The sequence below is a fragment of the Tasmannia lanceolata genome, unplaced genomic scaffold (assembly GCF_043159265.1).
Source record: "Tasmannia lanceolata isolate RefF3 unplaced genomic scaffold, GAP_Taslan_0.1 ptg000005l, whole genome shotgun sequence".
In the NCBI taxonomy this organism is placed as follows: Eukaryota; Viridiplantae; Streptophyta; class Magnoliopsida; order Canellales; family Winteraceae; genus Tasmannia; species Tasmannia lanceolata.
In genome coordinates this window covers 13376399-13396698 of record NW_027518682.1, presented here as the reverse complement: position 1 = coordinate 13396698, position 20300 = coordinate 13376399, and the positions used below count along the sequence as shown (strand labels likewise).

The following is a 20300-nucleotide window of genomic DNA, read 5'->3' as shown; positions in this document are numbered from 1 at the left end:
TTATTTGTAGCGGTCTTGCACTTTATAATTCTTTTTCTTGTAAATCTAGTTCTTCAAAATTTTCATATTGTTAGCATACAAAATCAGAAAACAAACATTTGTATGTCGGATTGTTAATGGGTCACCGGTGTGAACTGTTCAGCGCTTTAATTTCTAACAATATTTTTAATAGTAATTACAATAGTCAGTCATTATCAGAAATATTTACAAGTTACAGTAGACAATCAATAACAGAAACAACTTTTGTCAGCAAAAGTCTCCAGTGAGAAAAAAAAAAAACCACCCAACAACTGCAAAAGGACGTCTCTTTGCAAAATCTGCAACTGAATTCTCCAAACCTGCGGGTCTTATCCTTAAAACTGCACCAGTCGCCTTCCTCTTGAATGGTTTCCAGCCTTTTATCAAAACTCTTGCAATGATGCACAGTGGCGCCGTCTCCAGAGTTTAGTGGTGCTTAAGAATTTGGAGGGCATTTGATCTTGCTATGGGCGTGTGTTTATGGTGATGTGTTCTTGTTGTTGTTGATGAGCAAAGAGAAGCGTAGCAGATTTATTGGCAAGACAAGATATCTTTGAATTGTAAGAGGGGTGCATGTAGCCGAGGATAGTAGCCAACTTGGTCTCGTACATGTTTCTGGAATGGTATCTTTGATTTGATTATCTTCTTGACCTAATCTTTGGATGTAATAAAAGGCTCACCTCTATGGTATAAAGCATCACCAAAATATGCCCTCTTTGTGTTTCACGTTGAGTTCGTCATGTCATGGTTGGGTTTGAGCATTGAAATTTGGAAAATGATGGTGACTTTCTTTTGGGTGTGTTTCTACAAAAACACAGGAGTGAAGATATGAAGTGCCACTAGGTTTTCCAAAGAAGGAAGTGCCACAAATAGGGGGGTCAATGGACTCGGAAAGTCTGATGGACCATCCAAATCCGAACTGAATCCAAACTTAAACAGACAAGATCTAGGCACACTACTAGGATCCATGGACATATTTCGGATCCTGATCATCATGGGATCCAAAAAAATTACCAATGGGATCCAGACAAATATCAAAAGCCCATGGGACAGTCCTAAATCTGATTTTATTATATTATTTTATGAAAATAACCTCCAATTTTTATAACATTAGGTATTATTTCAAGGATATTTTAGTAAAAATAATCCTTATATATCCATTTTTTATTTTCAGTATTTTGTCATTCATCTCTCTCAAGTCTCGAGTCAGCCACTTCTCTTCCTTCTCTAACCATTTGACTCTAAGTCCCTAATCCACTGTGTCACCACCAGTCACTGCACTGCAGTTAGCCCTCGCCCTCGCCTGAGAATTTTAACTATGTACAACGTATGTAGAAGCTACTGGGACACGCCGATGGACTGTTGGAATTGAAATGGAACACGACTGAGACACATGAAGTAAGATCCGTAGAACACTTTGAATCCGATCCGATTGATAAGGGATTTGAATGAATCATGGCTGAGGCATAGGTGGATCCAAACCATTGATCTTGTAGAAAATAATTAGGCAACCCACAAGCCTTAGTCCGAAATCTGGTAATAAAAAAAAGTATTGTTTTATTAATTCCTAAATTTCGGCCGAAATTCCGGATTCAATCCCAAAGAAATCCAAAAATTTCAGATTTCAGATGAAATTTAGAACCACGGTCCCATCCCAATGGATATCTATGATAAAGGATTACAAAAATAAATGATTTAGATTTTCTTGGAAAAAGCTGACTTTTTGAATCAGTCATTTATATAACACCGATCCACTGGTTAGCTCTTAAGAAATTCGCAAAATCGCTGTCCATTTGAAATGGTCGATACTTCTGAGCTACACCATATTTTCTCTCATCAAGGAAGTAGTCATCTAGGAAGCCCAGACCGTCTGGTAGACATATGTATATTACAGGAAAAAGATTCTGATTCATGCTACTTGTCCCATAGTGAAGTGAAAAATAAGATCTTAGAATGCAACAAAAAAGAAACTGTTGAAGTGTGATGTTAATATATGTGCAGCGTAGCATAATTTGGCAATATAGGAAGAAGAATCAACATGGGTACTATTATGTAACAACAATCTCTAATAACAGTGCTAAGAAAATCACTAAGAACATCACTGTATTTACCATTTAAAAAAAAGAAGATACTAAGTAAACAACCAACTGAAACTTCTAAGTGAAGTGAAGTTTCTGAAATTCAGAAGAAAACCTACTCTAAGATGAGACAAACTAGAAACCATTAGAGTAATAAAAATCTAGAACTAAAGATGAGAATGCTAGATTGCTAAAGATGGGAAAATTAATTTAAATAAAGCAAAACAGCAGCTACTCGTTGCCTGAACAAATCTGGCTAAAATTAATAATTTGGAAAGCATGTGTTATGTGCCTAATCAGCCGTAACGCAAATAAAGAATGAAAAAGACGGAAAAGAAGGGGGAAATGGTTGATTCGAGGCAACCGGATCTCCTAGCGGCTCAATTCGAGAGGAACCGTGACTCTCCAAAACAAAGTCTCCTTTGCTTGCTGTAAATTTCACTTCTTCTCCATTTCAATGAAATACATAAAGTTAAATACAAGTACAATGAGAATGCCGCATCATCAACCCACTTACCACTAACATGACACATAATAAAAACTAACACCCATGATCCTAAAACACATACCCACAAAACTAAAATGCAAATCCCTACAATAACTACCTCCTATACCAAGGTTTTAAATTTCGGTTTTCGGACCCAATTTCGGTCTGGACCGAAATCCCGTAATAATTAAAAAATATTATTTAATTCATTTCGAAATTTCGGACTCCGAACTTTCGGCTGAAATTTTGGAACCTTTTTTTTTTTTTTTTTTAAATAAAAATAAAAATACATTTTCTAGAAATTTCGGACTGAAATTCCGAAATTTCGGCCGACATTTGGTAAACCGCGAAATTCCGGATTTTGACAAATTTTGGTTTCTGTCTCCACCGGCCGAAATTTAAAACCATGTCCTACACACCATACATATACATATCAGCATGAGAAACTAGAATTGATGAACTGGATCAGGCAACATATGAAAGGTTTTAACCAAAAAGAAACTAATTTAGAACAACCAACAAAAAGGAGTCGTATGTAAATCTTTCACCACAGTACGAATTGAATAGAATCAAATTCAAATTATCATATGTAAAACACAAGGATTCTGAACAATGACAGAGGCTTAAACAGAGTAAAGACAAACTACTATATATAAAACATGAAAGTCTTGGAAAGAATTAAATAAAGATAAACCGCTATATATAAGAATGAAAGTTTTGACTATAAAACAAGAAAACTAGTAACTGTGACAGAAAATTAAATTGTCGGTTTTATTCATTTTTTCATGTGGCTTTGTTATGCTTAAGAACTTTCCTTTGAAGCATGTGTAATGTCCATCTGTTACCTCTTGCTTTGTTCAATTCTCTTCCAGTACAAATTAGGAAATCAAACAAAAAGGTTTTAACTTCAGCTCTTATTATTTCCACAGAGACAGTCCTAGGGAGGCAGAATAGTCTACCTTCTATTTCCTTCTCTGCCCCGCTGAAATTCTTGGTTGTATACGCTTTGACTCTAGTTCCCATGGGTTCCCATGTAGTGGCAACAACACCTATTGAACTATATATTCAATACAAATAAGGCATTGCTCAACCAAAAACATGAAGGACTTGAGAGTTAAGACTATACAAACTATGGTGTAATGGACAAGGACTTTACCTGATAATATATTACATAGATGACCTACGACAACATGCAATGGATAAGGATTAGAACCATGAAACTATATTACATATCGTATTGTCCAGAAATAATACGATCTACTTATATCGTATTGGCCAAACTTAATATATCACATTTGTGTACGCGGAAGGGACAATGAATGATAGTAGGGTATTTTTAGAGGCAATCACGATGTCAAGGTTGAAGTTTACTTAGCTCTTGGGCAGGGGCGGAGCCAGGAATTTACAGTTGGGGGGGCCGGATTAATTTACACTTGTCTGCATTGGTCATTGTGTGTGTGTGTGTGTGAGGGGGGGGGGGGGGGGTATGGCCACTAAACTAGCTTGGCATGCATGTATAGCCATGCACCATATAAAGGAATTTTCCAAGTCATGGGGGACAAGATATTAAAGCCTTAACCTCACAATATTTCAGGCGAATAGCGGGGATTGAGTTTGTAAGACTAGCATTTCAGAACTGATTGGGGATTTTATGGCTACCACTTCAAAAACAGGAATTGATCCATAAGATTTCGCTTAGGACTGAGCAAAGAACTACTGATCCTATTAAGAATACTGGTAGAAGAGTTTGGATGGGGAGCAAAGCACTACTTTTTTCCATTTTTTATCACTATGAGAATCTATCCTCAGTAATTTCAGTAGGAAGTTCCATTTCATCTTCTCATTGTGCCCATCAATACCTTTACAGCATTTTTCAAGTCTCAAAGATACCCAGAACCCATAAGCAGAAAATAAATCTATAAACATGGGGTTTTTCAGGTAACCTTGTTCTTCTATTTCATCTTCTCATTGGACTTATCAGGATTTCAAAACCCCACAAAAAGATAAGTGGGTTTTTTTTTTTCAGGATTTTTTCAAACAACCCTCGTAAATAATTAGTCAAATCCCAGAAAATAAAACGAATCCATAGGAAAAATCTACCATGAGGGAGCAAGAAACAAGTGGGGTTTTCATCCATACCTAAAATTCCCTTTGATACATAAGTCAATAAAGAGCGAAAAAAGAAAGAACAGAAAAAAATAAAAATAAATCCTAAGGAAAGAAGCAAACGTACCCTAATGCGAGACCCGAACCCATGATTTATAGACAGTAGTTGAATGGGTGACCAGGAAAATAAACAGGGAGAATAAGATTTGTAGGGTTCTCTTTTCGTTTTTAGTCGAGTGCTAATGTTTGCAAACTTATAAAAGGGAAGTGATATATTTGCCCCCATTTTACTTGGGACAGCCCCTCTAGTGTATTTATCAGTCACTACCTTTTCACACTAGAGGGGACTGTCCTAAGTGAAAAAAGAGCATTTAAATATTTTACTGGAAGTGATAAATTCACCTGTATTTTTCAAAATGGACTGTACAGCGCACGACATAGGATGATCCAAAACCGCCCATTTGCGAGTGAAGCATCTCATTCGAGTTCTCCATTTGTGCCAATGAACCTCCATGGCTCCATCTGACCCACCGAAAGAAGCTATTAAGCGGCATAGGTAGGGGTGGCAAAATTGGCCGAACCGAACCGGAACCGAGCCGAAACTGAACCGAAAATTCGGTTTCGGTTAAACCAAACCGATTCAAATTTCGGTTTGATTCGGTTTGGGTATCAAACCGAACCGAAACCGAATATTTGCAATTATTATGAGTAAATGGTGGCAAAATTGGCGGAACAGAACCGAAACCGAACCGAAAATTCAATTTTGGTTTGGTTTTAACCGATTCAAATTTCGGTTCGGTTCGGTTTGGTTTGGTTTGGGGGTTAAACCGAACCGAAACTGAACCATTGCCACCCCTAAGCATAGGCCCCCATAAGTAAATAGGTTGTGCCCCATAAGTAAACTGCTCATTTGATGAATCATCCTATGGAATTGATTTTTGGGGCACAACCTATTTACATTTTGGCCTATTAAATTAACGGTTTGGATCATCCTATAGTGTGGAGTCCATTTTTGAAAAAATACGGGGTGAATTCATCCTAGAATGGGGTGAATTTACCCTTTAAATCGCCCGTAGATTACATCTGATAATTAGAGTTTTTACCCTTAAACCTACGAATCCACGCGAAGAAAGATTCATGACATGAAAATTATGGTTTAGGGTTTAAAGGGGGATCTCAGACCAAACGAACAGCACAAAGTAGACGAGATTCGGCTAGGATCTAGGGTTCATACTCCTAAATCTCAAATCTACGCATTTCCGATCACGAACCAGATGGATCAGACAAGGAAGAAACAATCCAGCTAGGGTTTAGAGATTAGGGTTTCTAGATTTTTAGGGTTTCAAATTCGTCACCTTCTGAAAAAAAATCTAGCCATGGGACTCACGAACCAGAACAGTGAGAATAAGAAAAAGAAGAAGAAAAACCTGAATCCCGAATCCGAGTTCCGATTTGCCCTAGACACCTGTTCCAAGAACAAAGACCTAATTGGGGCTCTTTCCCTATTCGAAAGAGCTGTTTCTCAAAACCTAACCCTAAATTCCTACCATTTCAACAATCTCCTTTACCTCTTCTCCAATTCCCTTTCTGAAACCCTAGATCCCTCATCCAAAAACTCAATTCTAGAAAATGGTTTTAAAATCTTTGATAGAATGTTGGGTAGCAATATCAATCCGACAGAGGCAACTATCACAGCTGTGGCGAGGCTTGCCGCAGCTAAAGATGATGGGGATTTTGCTTTTGAATTGGTTAAGACCATGGGGAAGTATAATATTTCTCCAAGATTGAGATCATATGGTCCAGCATTGTTTGTTTTTTGTCGTAAGAATGATGCTGAAAAGGCTTATGAGGTTGAGGAACACATGGTTTTTATGGGGTTTAATTTAGAGGAGCCAGAGATTGCTGCGCTTTTGAAGGTCAGTGCTGAATGTGGAAGAGAAGAAAAAGTTTATTTGTATTTGCAGAAGCTGAGAAACTCTGTGAGATGCGTTATGGAGTCAACTGCGGAGATCATTGAAGGTTGGTTTTTGAGTAAATTGGGTTCTGATGTTGGTAATTTGAATTGGGATGCGGGTCGGATTAAAGATGCAGTTTTGAAAAATGGGGGAGGTTGGCATGGGCAAGGATGGTTGGGGGAAGGGAAATGGGAAGTTTGTAGATCGAATGTTAGTTTGGAGGGGCGATGTTGCTGTTGTGGCGAGTATTTGGATTGCATTGATATTGATCGGTTAGAAACTCAAAAGTTTGCTGAGTCTGTGGCTTCGTTAGCGATGCAAAGGGAACTCAAGTCGAATTTCAAGGATTTTCAGGTGAGCTTTTTCTCTCTCTTTGTTTTGTATAGGGTATTGCTTTTTGGTTTGTCACTTTTGAGTTGCTTATGAATTTTTTTAACTCCTAAAGATTTAAATTTCCAATTTTTTAGATTTTGAAATTGAGATTGAATCGCTTGTCTAATTAGTTGTGGTACACATTGAAAGCCTAAGCAAGATTCAAATGCCCAGATCTAATTAGAAAATTTGCCGATATGCTTAGGGCATTCAAATTGACTGTCATGTTGCTTTGTTTTTTGTTTCTAACTACTGGCATCGATGCTATGAGCGTTGTTTGATACTTTGGTCATTGAGTTCTGGACTTAATATTCTAAATCTTCAACTACTGGTTAACCCTGCTACCAAATAGGCTAGGAAATCTTGATTTCGAATTAAAAAGAGGCATTTAAACATGGGAATTTGTGCCTCATCTGTAGGTTGATGTGATTTAGCCTTAGGATTAGTTTATTTATGTTCGCCATGTTTGTTTTATTTCAATTAGGCACTTTATTTTATTTATTTATTTTGTATTTGATTGGACCTAAATGCGGGGGATTCACATCCGTACTATGGCTCATTACCCTCACCTTTCTACCCATGACCTGTCACTTATGACCCTAATCCCACTTAAACCCACCTAGGCTTCCCCATGGCTCACCACTTAAAAACCCCAAACCTAACTCCCTAGAGAAACCCATACCCCCTCTTCCTTACCTAGTTTTTGGAAGAAAAAGAAACTCCCCTCTCCTCTTTCTGTCTTCTGCCCCCCCCCCCCCCCCCTCTCTCTCTCTCTCTCTCCTCTTGACCATCCTTTTCTTGGTGAACGGCCAAGGCACGGGGCCCAACACACCCATCTCAAGTACGCTCCCATTATCTCCTATTCCCCTTATCTATCCCTTTTTTAAATTTCCCTTGCTCCCTCAATCCTCTTTCCCTTTCCTCCCCCTATTTTTCTATCCTTTCCTATCTTCTTCTTTATATCCTTATCTCCAATTGTTCCCCTAACTCCTTTGTTATCATCACCATCGTCCTCGATCTTGTTACCTTATTACCAATTTACCATTCCCCTATTCACCATTTGAGTATTGATCTGAGCATTTTAGACTTATTTTTTAAATCTGTTGCTTATGGTACCTATATTTGTGGTTTGATTTCCTACTCAGCTTGTTTGATTTTCTTCCATAGATCTAATATATACAACCTGCTCGGATTGATTATATTTGTATTGATGAATAAACTCACTTGCTATGAATTTTCTAAGGCCCTGTTCGTTTAAGATTATGACAACCGATTGTCAGCTCCAAACAAATTACTGGGCTCAAAAGTACATTTAAATTTGAGTCCAGTAATCGGTTTGGTCCATACATTCGGTTGTAATAATCTTAAACAAACAGGGCCTAATTGTGAAAAATTTCCATGCGATATTTAATTTGTTTGCATCATAGATGTTCCCATGGGATGTCCAAATTTAGGTAGTAAGACTTTCCACCATGACATTAAAAATTTACTCTAGTTCTTGGCATTGTATCCAGCTATTGGCATTGCTGCCTTGATGCATATTAGACGAGGTGATTCACTCGCCTCTTTTCTCGTTATTATGGTGGCTGAAGCATTGATTTTTTCTTATATAGAGTGGAACAGAAGTATAAACATCCTCAATATGTGGTGTCTTCAATTCGCGAAGGGCATTATAATTTCTGGAAATTGTAAGGTGGGTGAAATGAATAACATCTTTACCATATTGAGAAGGTTTGACACAGTATTGTGCCATATTGAGATTGTTTGAGGCAATATTAGGCATATGAAACTTCTGTGCAAGTGTTATCAAAGATAAATGAAAGATTGAGATTGCTCACCATGAGTTTGGTTAAAGTTCCTTCTCAAATAGTATCACACTGGAATTGCTGCAAAACATCAAGATAAGATGAGACAAACACAATCTCAAAAAAAAAACAAGAAAGCAAAAGATTTACGTTGTTTGGTAGTATGTCTACGTCCATGGAAGAAGAGTTTCACTATTTCGGTTTAGGCTTACAAAACTCCCATTCTTCTTGGCCAAGAAATCACAAAGAAAACAATTTTAACCCGTAACCCTAAAATGTGGCTTATATATCAATGCCACTATATCAAGAAAATGCAAACGTGAAAATTAAAACTCGCATTGGGAACTGGAATTCCTTCATAGTGCTGGATAATGCAAGAATGCAAGACATTTGCATAGCAAAAACTAAAACTCCTGATTACATTCTTTGGTTCCATTGGGAATTGGAATTCCTTCAAAGACACATTGGGGACAATAGTTGAGAGGGATGAAAAAAAGGTAGCAGCATGGGAAGAGAGGAGCGTAGAAGAATGAAAAGAAAGAGAGCAGTGGGGAAAGATTTGGTGGGCTTTGGGGCTCTTACTCCAACCCTACGACCGAGTAGCTTCAAGCTGGAAATTTTTTAAGGGATTTCTATAGGAAGGTAAGGTGGAGGGCAAAAAGCTTAAATACTTAATAGATTGGAAGGAGATATGTATGCCGACAAGAACGAGGGCTTGTTGTTGGGAATATACAATTGCGAAACTTGGCTTTGTTGGGTTGTGGAGGCTTGGGAAGAAATAGATGCCTTGTGGAACAAAATAATTCGGGATAAATATGGTATGATATGTGCTGTTGGAAGTGTTGGAATCCTTCTGTAGTTAGTGGCTTAGTGCTAAGGAGCATGGCGGTCAATTTGTTCATCTTGACTCAAGTAAACTTAAAGGTGGGTGAGGGAGGAGGATAATAGATTTTGGGAGGATTTGAGGTTAGTTACATCTACCTTATTAGGAGAAATCTCACAGGGATTTGGATGCTAGATCCACAAAGAAAATTATGTTTGATTCACTTGTATCAATTGAAGGACAACACTCCCGCTTGCACATGTGGGGCGTTCTTGTACTTCCATGGGTGGAAAGTTTTGTTCAGTGACAATGATGAGTAAGCTCAATACGTGCAACAATCATAAGAGAAGGAATTCATTCTTGCTTATGCTTCAGTTTTATAAGTTTCCTTTTTGACCTTTTCGAATTTGGTCGAGTTTTCTTCAAAGTTCTTCCATGTTCGTGGTCAAAACAAGCCAAGTTGAGTTGACTTGCTTGAGCCTTTTTAGGGATTCGTTCGCATTTAGGGATTCGTTCGTATGTGTTTGGTTATGAAACATTAAAGGCCCTGTTTGTTTTGGATTTTGGAACCGATTTCGAGTCCAACAGTGATTATTGGACTCTAAATTAAGCGTAAATTGGAGTCCAATAATCATTTTTTGACTCAACCAGTTCTCAAAATCCAAAACAAACAGGGCCCAAGTTTTGTTTGATGCTTTATTCATGCTAGAAAGGTAAGTTCCAACTAGCTCTTTATATTTACCATTCAAAAAAAGTTCCAACTAGCTCAATATTGCAATGCTTCTTCCTGGATTAACATTTTCCTAGAAACTTCTTGTCTAGAAATGGCTGGATGATCATACAGAGTATGAATTTGCAGTGGATGGTGCGAATGTTGGATTTTATCAACAGAACTTCGCAGAAGGGGGATTCAACCTTTCTCAGGTTTGTACATCTTCTTTTGGCGGTTTTCTCCTCCACTTGCATGTGACCTTTTGTTGCTTTAAAAAGGCTTTTTGACATGTATTCTTTTATGGATATATCATATTACTGCATATATTTATGCTATAATGGTGAAATTTCGGTAGAGCAGCTTAATTCTGTTGTCCAAGAGCTATACAAGAGAACCCAAAAATGGCCTCTTGTGATACTCCATACCAAGCGTGTTCGAGCACTCATGGAAGTCCCTTCCAATCAACAATTCCTTGAGGAGTGGAAAGCTCGAGGAGCATTGTACACAACGCCAAATGGATCCAATGATGATTGGTATGAATTTATGCATGTATGCCTTTTAGGATGTCTTTTTTAGTGAAAGTCATTGCGTTTAAACATCTGAAATGTTTCAAAAAGTTCACATATTTTAATGCTCTTTCCTTTTCACTATTCAGTGAATGCTCCTGTGTGATTTTTTAACAGCTGTTGATGTTTGAAATGGTGTGAAAATTGACTTGTCAAACCACTAGTTTTGTTGTCTCATTGACAAGCTCATTTCTCCAATTAGAATATTGCTAAAAGGAATAACAAACTGCACGGAAGTTATGATGACAATCATACCTCTAATGAAAGATGTAATGACACTCTGGTTCTCTTTATGTTTCAGCTTGCGATTCACTTTGTAATCCCCGACTGCGATGATGTTTTAGCAGCTGTTATGAAGAAAACTGTATGAAATTATAGGAACTGTGAAGAATTTTACTTTAGGGTAATTTATAACATCAAATATGTATGCACTCATATTCATGCCACAAAGATACCTCTGTATTTTTATTTATTTTTGAATGGTCAGATACCTCTGTAAATTAATCCAAGAAAAGGTTTTTTGGTTGAGGTTGAGATTGGGGACTTTTAATCATCATCTCCCTAACCAGTTACCGCACAGGATCATTTGGGTTATATTATTTGGCTCAAATTGTTGGAAATGCTGCATAAACAAACTCCTATTCAACAAATCTACAGATTCAATGTCATAGACTCATAAATCATCATAAATGAGCTCAATTATACAATTTCTTCTTTTTATTCTTTGATCAATAATTCCAATATCTGTCCATCTCTACCACACACACTCTCTCTTCCTAATATATGCATACATATATAATGAAAAATATAGTCAATTTCACACCCTGCGAATTGCATTTTGCTTTGCTTCTGTTAACCACCACATTACCTACAAGACATGCAACATTTGTGGTTGGAATGACATGGTGGTTATCTTGTGCATAAGTGTCCTAAAACTTTTGCCGGGTGCAAATGTGGGTAGACTGTTATACACTCTTGTCCTCTGCTCCAATTGCTTTTGATGCCCTTGCATTTAGCAATTTTTTTCTTTCTGTTGCCGACATGCTTTTCGGATTATCACATGGAGCTGTCTTCTATCTCCAATATTTCCTACTTTTCTTCCCTCCCATTCTGACCAAATTTCGTGAATGTAATGATAGTTGTTTATGATTCAGGTATTGGCTCTATGCAGCAGTCAAGTTGAAGTGTTTGCTTGTGACGAATGATGAGATGAGAGATCACATTTTTGAACTCCTAGGCAGAAACTTTTTTCTCAAATGGAAGGAGCGACACCAAGTATGTTCTACTATGTAACAACCCTATCTTGATATGTGATTACAATTTGCCATAAGGAATTCATTTTATAGTTGCATTTAGCAATTATAGTTACATTCAGCTTTATTTAATCCAATGCTTCACCTGTGATTAATAGGCAAACTCTATGGATGAATTTTGTATGAGATTGTTTGTTTTATAACCAATGTTTTTAAAAGTTGTTATAAACTCAGAAATCAGTCCTTTCTGTGTTTGGCTTGGTCAAATCAGAAAAAAAATCTCCATTTTTTTAATATAGATAAAACCTGTCAACTTGATCATCAACTCCACCATTTTTTTTGTTGAAAACCAAATTTGGATTTGGTCCAGTGAAAATGAGTTGAGTCAGCTAAGTTTGAGTTTACCAACTAGTTTTGCAGACCTTTGCTGTAATTTGTAACCTCACCTGTTTGTCGTTATCCTTTTCGTTTTATATTTTCATGAGAATAATACATGGATTAGTTGGAAAGAAATGAGTTGAATCAGATGAATCTTGAGTTGGTTTGAAAAGTTTTGGCCGTAACCTAATTTTTTCCTCATTATCTGCTTCATTTTATATTACCATGAGAACAATACATGGGCATTGTCAGAGACAAAAAAAAAAAAAAAAAACTGTTATGCAGCTCCTCGATATCATTTTCACGATATTTTATACTTTATTTTTTTTCTCCGGCAGTTTATATAGGCAATTTGTGATGGCTGAACTGACATGAATCCTCCTAAAAGGCTGATAAAAGGTGGTCAGCTTCACATGTTAGACAGATGTAAATACAGATCATTCAATACGTAAATAGCCTCATTATAGTTATCAAAAATCAATCTTTCTTTTCAGAAATTGGTCATACGGTTGTTCAGTACATTGCTTGAACAACTAATCTTGAGGAGAAAGGAAAAAAAAAGAGGACCGCAAGAAGGGGAGAGCTTTAATCTCTGTTATTCTGTAGTGAATAACTGTGCATATCATCATGCACTACCAGGGGTCTTTTACTCTTTTGTGAGTTGGAGAACACAATCCCTACAAATAAAATCTAGAACAATTCTATATTTTACTTGTAGGGATCTTCTGCTCAAGGCGCTGCTTGCTCCCACTCCTCAATCTGCTCGTTCTCCTGCCACCGGCTAATGCAGCCATGATTCTACCAAGAGTATCATTTTTCAATCTTGTACTTGGGTGTCCTTATACTGCAGTCATAAAAAAAATTAATTTTGTTTTACTTCATTCAAGGAGCAGATATTGCACCCCCCTTGTTTTGATATTCATTGCACTCTACATTGAACCTGATTGAGTGTTGAAAACCTTTAGGATTTATAAATGCAGGGCTTAACTGACATGCCTGCAAGTGGGGCCCAATCCATGTGGGGCCCATTCAAAGTTATGGTAGTCTTTTAGAAGTTATCTGTTTGGGTAGTGAGATAAGTTGTGCGCTATTAGTAGGTTTATTTTAATTAGGACTGTTAGTAGGATTGAATTAGAAGTTACTAAGTTTAGTTAGGAGTCTTTTAGCAAGTCGACATGGAGAACTTTATATATATATATATATATATATATATATAGAGAGAGAGAGAGAGAGAGAGAGAGAGAGAGAGAGAGAGAGAGAGAGGAAAATGATTGTGAGCTTGAATGGACAGACACCGTTGCCACAAATCTGCCACCCCTATTGGCCCACTTACATAGATAGGATGTGTACAAAAAATCAGCTTCATAGGATCATCCTAACCCATCCAAATGTGGAGGGCAAAATGGACAGACACCGTTTGCCACAAATCTGCCCATTTTTTCCCTCCGCTTTTGGAAGGGTTAGGATTATCCAATGGATCTGATTCTTGGCACACACCCTATCTATGATGGGGCCTTGCAAATGAATGGTTTGGATCATCACAAAAAATGTGGGACCCATGTGTTTGGGCCCTCAAGCTCATATAAGCTATATGAGCTTCAAGCTCACAATCATTTTCCTCATATATATATATATATATATATAGAAATATATATATTTATGAGAATAGAGTTCCTAAGGGTGCCCTCATATAAGCTTATATGAGGTGGCTCTCACAAAACATAAGGGGCCCACATTGTTAGGATGATCCGAAGCATTCATTTGAAAGGCCCCCATCATAGATAGGGTGTGTACAAAAAATCAGCTCCATTGGATCATCCTAACCCCTCCAAAAGTTGGGGCAAAAATGGGCAGATTTGTGGACAAAACGTGTCTATCCATTTTTGCCCCCACTTTTGGAGGGGTTAGGATGATCCAATGGAGCTGATTTTTCTAGTTCATATATATATATATATATATATAGATAGATAGATAGATAGGGCCATTGAGAGAGATGATGTTTTGAATGAAGATAACTCCTGTTTTTGTGAGTTCTGATCTTCCTTTGGAAAAGTGCAATACTTTTCTTTTTGGTGGTGAGACTCCATCAATAACACCCCCATAGACTGGTGAGTGGCCTCGCTAGTTGGGCTTGAATGTGTTGAGACTTCGTGTTATCTTTTATTTTTCTTCTTTTTCTTACTCCAATTGATTATGTTAGATCTACAACTGCATTTTCTGTGATTCTAGTAAGTTCTTTGTTAGCTATCCCATCAATTTGGTATCAAAGCTGAGGTTGACCACTATGTCTACATGAAGTGAAAATTCCTATGCCAAGAGAATGTTGGACAGCCAACATGATGAGGGAAGTTGTGTGTCAATTAGCGATTTGACCCGGACTTATATAAATATCAAGCTTATCAATTGTTGGAGCCGAGCTCTTGAAAGCCTGAGAGAGGTGATGGAGGACCGAAAGCCTTAAGGCTTTATTTGGATTGCTGGAATCATTGACATGATATTCCGATTTTCCCTTAAAGGATTAAATGGAATAGGAAAAAAATAAATTTTTTTTAATTAAAAAAAATCTAGTAAAATTTCCATTCCAACCGAGGCGGAATCAGAATACCACCTCTTGGGGCGGAAAACAGATTCCGGCATTCACTCCGTCTAATTCTGGCCCGATGCCAATTCCACCCACTCGATCCCGTTCTTTTTTTTTTTTGAACCAAACGTCAGAACTCAGAATTACGTAGATTGGTATTAGATCCCGATTCCAATTCCTGATTCCGGCAATCCAAATGCACTCTAAGGGTTTATAAACGCAGGCCTAAATTAATGCCTGCAATTGGCTAAGTCCAGTCCCAGAAGCATGCAAGAATAAGTGGGCCCAATCCATATGGTACCCACATGGGTAGTGGTAGTCTTTTAGAAGTGATCTATTTGGTAGTGGGATAAGTTACGCTATTAGTTAGTTTGTTTTAATTAGGAATGTTAGTTAGTTTGAATTATTTTTCACTTAGGTAGGATTGAATTATAAGTTGGCTAGGGCCATCTAGTGGTATGATGATATGAATGAAGATATCTCTCCTGTTTTTGTGAGTTCTGATTTTCTTTTGGAAAAGTGGGGCACTTTATGTTTTGGTGGTGAAACTCCAAGAAATACCCTCTACACTTGTTGTGGACCCTCTTACTTGGGTTTTAGTGGTGAGACTCCAAGAATACCCTCGACAGTGGTGGGAACCCTCTCTACTTTGGATTAAAGTGACGAGACTGCATTATCTTGTATTTCTGTTCTTTTCATTATTCCAATTGATTGTGCTAGATCTATAATTGCATATCTTGTTATTCTAGTAAGTTTTTTGGTCTTCGTTGGCTATCCTACATCAGAACTTCTCCCATTGGCTGTTAAGGGCTTCTTGGGACTTGAAACAGCTAATACTAGAATTTTTTTTTTTTTTTTGAATGGTAAGAGCAAATTCATTAAACCCAAACGGAGACCGAGGAGGTCCCTGAAATTACAACGAGAAGGAGAGCATATGAACCTGAAAATAACAGAACATAACAAAAAGCGGCTAGGGAGGAAGGAAATCGAAGATGTCCACTCTCTCCCTATGTACACCCTCTCTAGCAAGTTTGTCGGCCTCTCCATTTGCTAACCGCCTTATATGATTAAAGGAAATCGAGGAGGATCCGATTCTATCTTGAATCTCATAAAAAAAAGCTGCAAATCTCCAAGGGGCGATACGCGAGTCTCTAAGCCGCCTAATGACGTTAGAGAGAATCCCCTTCTATCCCCACCTTAATGTCTTGATTTTGTAGCAATTTAATTCCTTGGTGTATGGCACGAACTTCTGCCTCATTAGAGTCTGCCACCCCTATTGGCCCACTAAATGCCCAAATCACAACCTTATCATTGTTCCTAAGCAAATACTAGAAGTTTAAAATGAAAAAGGGTGCTGGTATAGAAATAAGGTAATGCAAAAATCAATTTTCTTCATTAAATGTAGACATGCATTTCAAATCTTTATGTAAAAGAATTAACTGTCCAACATAGACATCATACATATTGTTACCTCTTATTTTGTATCGCGACCAAAGTTCCTCACTATTTCTTTCTCACAGGGTGGATTGTGAATTCATTAATCAACTTTTACATTGTTTTGTAGGTTCGGTTTACTTTTGTGAAATGTGCATTGAGACTACAAATGCCACCGTCTTTTTCTACAGTCATCCAAGTAAGAATGTTATCTTGGTCTCTTTCACGGGAAATGATATTCGAACTCCATTGTTTTGACAATGACACTCCCCACTTTATTACTCACTTTTCTGATGGGATATGTGAGGCCTCTAAATATTTATTTTGAAGTTGTAAATTTATAGTAGTTGGTATATAATTTCAAAGTGACTTTTAGAACCTACAATTAATATGAAAGTATAAGTGTTCAAGGGCCTCGTTGGATAAGTCTAAAATTTAGTTGCAGATATAATCTTATATGCAAATGCTTTTGAAGTTAACTATGATTATTTGCAAATGATAGTTATAATAGCTTTATAAATGATTATGGTTATATGCTTCCAAAGAGGCTTTAATGCCCCATTTGTGAATACGATATTTACTTAAATTAATTTTATTTGCTAAGGTGGAACAAATCTATGATTGATGCTCTGGTAACATATAATGTAGAACAAATTTACGATTGACTACCCTGATATCATATTATGATCTAACATTTATCAAGAATAATGTTCAAAAGTCGATGAGTAGCTGTTGGATCCAAACTTCTAACAATAGATTTAAATATGGTTCTTAAAATAAATTATACCAAAAGAGTACAACAACTCACGTTTACTTTAATATTAATTCAGAAAATTATGATTGAAACTCAATGGATCAGAGGTAGGTTGATTACAACTTTGGACCAATGCTCTAGAGAATATTGTAGAGATTTGTAGCAAAGGCTCTTGAAAGATGGAAGGTTTTCTCAAAGAAAGAAACCCACGAACAGATAGCAAAAACCTGCTGAAATTTCAGTTCTCGCAGAAACTAGACCTAAATTCTTTTATTCCAAAAGATGCAAAATTACCCCAAAAACGAAAGTCAACTACGTATATTTAGAGACAAGAACCTAGAAAGCTCTTAAATCCTAAACTAAAAACTCTAAACTTTTGACAAAAATATCCTAGTTCAAAGCTCCCTACAAACTGTGAATAGTGTCATGAACAGTCGTGTGAATGGCATCATGAACAATAATGTGAATAGTGGTGTGAGCCATCTTTTATTCTAATTCACTTAGGTGACTCAAGTGAAATTTAATGAAAATACCTATTATATCTTATGACATAAAACCGTCTAATACTCATTTAAATAGGGCCCATCTGCATCAGAATTTGTCTCATAAACAGCCCCATTTCCTCTCTTCTTTTGCTCTTGTTTCTGGTCCATTTTTAGGTCACGAACAGCCCTGACATTAGCTCTCCTTGCATAGGTTTTACTGATCTTTGGAAGCTCCAATTTTTGTACATGTTTATACGCTCCATCCTTAGCTCACTCCTTTTAATGTTTTTCACCTTATGGTGGGTGTCATTTTTGTTGTGAGATATCTAAAAGAGAAGATTTTTTTTTTTTGTATTTATTGTGTAATTTAAAACGAGACGACTAAAATATTTGATATATGTAGATATACCATTGTGAAAAGTTTCACCAGAATCCTTGAAGTTACTGTTTGAGATTTCTAGACTTTAAATGAGCGGAAAATGTATATTAGTAGGGTAGAATAGCTGTAAAGAATAGCTGTAAAGAAGAGGAGGAACCAAATAAAATGGAATGGGAGAAATACAATTTTTTTTCTTAGTATGATTCCTTGAATTGATAGATGAGCTATTGAGGAGAGGAGATGCAGATATGCGGCACATGGATGTGGTGATCAATTTGAACTAAAGATAATTTTAGTCAAGTGAAAGCCCTTAAAATTTTGATATTTAAGTATTGTTCTTGAAAATGAGATGAGATTCACACTTTTGTAGCAGTATATGTACTCATCTATATATGTATGAGGAATCCTGATGTCATCCTCTTCTGCGCTTCAGGAATCAGAGAAGGGGTCATGGCATGTTCCTTTGGATGTGGAATGCGGAACTTGGCTTTGCATCAACCGACAGAAGTCATGTGAAAATCCCAAAGAAATTTCGGTTGGCTTAGATTCTCACGAAATTGATCGAAAGGCCTTTTCTGATCAAACATCAGCTAGCTCTTTCACTGTTACATCCGAATGTGGTTTCAGGAGCTTCTCAGTGCCATCCCAACTTCCTGTTAATGGAACCCTAGCTGTAAATGGCAAAAGGAAAGACCGATCTCCCTCTCCTTCCAATTTCCCCCCTCATTAACTTTGGTCACGAGCTGTGGAGATATCTATGGTGGCTTTGGCTCTTTTTTATTTATCAGATGTTACTCGTAAAAATACAAACGCTGCTGAAAATTAGTGGTTTCTTGAATGAGGAAGCTTGTAACCGGTTGAGTGTATGTAATAAAGCCCTTTGTATTGCAGCAGCATTTCACTAAATATCCAAAAATGCTTGTTTAATTTAAATCATATACCAAATAAACACTTTCAATGTAATGCAACGGTGAACTTTTGCTGTTTTACACAGGATGATTTGTTTTTCCTTTTTCCTTGAAATCTCAATCTATGGTTAAGATCCAATTAGGTATGTCAACAAATTGTGATTTGGTGTAGTTTGGAATAATTTTAGAATGAAATTTAACAAATCAAAGCATAAAGCTAGATGGTTTTGGCTCTGACAAACCTAATGAAATTCATGTGTGACAGCCGACAGCCTCTCTGCAAAGCAGGGGGTAAGGCTGTGTACATCTAGCCCTCCCTAGACCCCTCAATGGCGGCAGCCTCGTGCACTGGACAACCGTTTTTTAAAAGATTCATTAATGCAGGACCTAAGCTTGGCGGCCACACCACTAAAACCTTATCTTCTCTGCTAAGATGTGGATTGCCCTATGCAAATACAACAAGATAGTCATGGATCATTCTAACAGCTTTGGTGGACTGGGTGTTCTCGACTCGAAAAAACATTAGGCCCTGTTTGTTTTTTATTTTGAGAACCGATTGTGAGTCCAAAAACTGATCAATGGACTCCAGATTAAACGTAAATTTTAGTCCAAAAATCGGTTTTGGACTCGAATCAGTTCTCAAAATCCAAAGGCCCTGTTTGTTTTGGATCTTCAATTCATCACCAGATTTCTCTAATTTCTAATCTAACCGCTGATTATTTTGGGTTCATCAGCTCATTAGTGATCCATAAATCTCGTGATAGTAAATTTATGGTATTGAACATGAACGGATGGGATCAAGAAATCTAACCTATAAAAACCTCGTACTGAACACAAGTAAAGTTGAGTTTGGATTTTTGGAATCAGGTATGCGCTAGAATCGGCATTCTATTCCAATTCTGCCTTTTTCCTGGGTTTGGTTAAAAAATAAACGGAATTAAGGGGAAGAAAATGACACCGGAGCATAATTAAATGGGGTAGTCTGATTTCTCGAAATTTTTATTAAACGTAGCAACGCTATGACACGTGGCAACGCTATATTGGATATTTGGAGAAATCCTGAAACGAGCGAGTCGTCATATCGTTTTCAGTTTTCACGTTTTCAAAACTCGAGGACTTCTTTGTCATTATCTCAAAAAAAACAAGGTTGTTTCCGTAATTCCAACCGCACATCGCCCTTCTCTTAAATAATTCATTTTAAATACC

At 37.1% G+C, this 20300-nt stretch overlaps 1 protein-coding gene and 1 long non-coding RNA gene across 2 annotated transcripts; one reads left to right on the top strand and one right to left on the bottom strand.

Annotated features, from left to right (window-relative positions):
* Window positions 1-105: 105 nt before the first annotated feature.
* Window positions 106-4956, bottom strand: LOC143877572 (uncharacterized). Its single transcript, XR_013250670.1, has 2 exons — window positions 4817-4956; window positions 106-2994 (listed from the first exon to the last, which is right to left on the bottom strand). It is a non-coding gene; the product is annotated as an uncharacterized LOC143877572 (long non-coding RNA).
* Window positions 4957-5770: 814 nt separating this feature from the next.
* LOC143877571 (proteinaceous RNase P 2-like) lies at window positions 5771-19175 on the top strand. The gene is made up of 6 exons (XM_077379715.1): window positions 5771-6998; window positions 10467-10568; window positions 10717-10889; window positions 12077-12197; window positions 16699-16767; window positions 18620-19175. The coding sequence occupies exons 1-6, from the start codon at window positions 6066-6068 to the stop codon at window positions 18914-18916; spliced, it is 1695 nt and encodes a 564-aa protein (XP_077235830.1). The 5' UTR covers window positions 5771-6065; the 3' UTR covers window positions 18917-19175.
* Window positions 19176-20300: the final 1125 nt, after the last annotated feature.

Coding starts and splice junctions, on each gene's coding strand:
- LOC143877571 (XM_077379715.1), top strand. CDS start 6,066: ATGGGACTCACGAACCAGAACAGTGAGAATAAGAAAAAGAAGAAGAAA. Junction 6,999..10,466: donor CGAATTTCAAGGATTTTCAG/GTGAGCTTTTTC, acceptor CTTCTTGTCTAG/AAATGGCTGGATGATCATAC. Junction 12,198..16,698: donor AATGGAAGGAGCGACACCAA/GTATGTTCTACT, acceptor ATTGTTTTGTAG/GTTCGGTTTACTTTTGTGAA.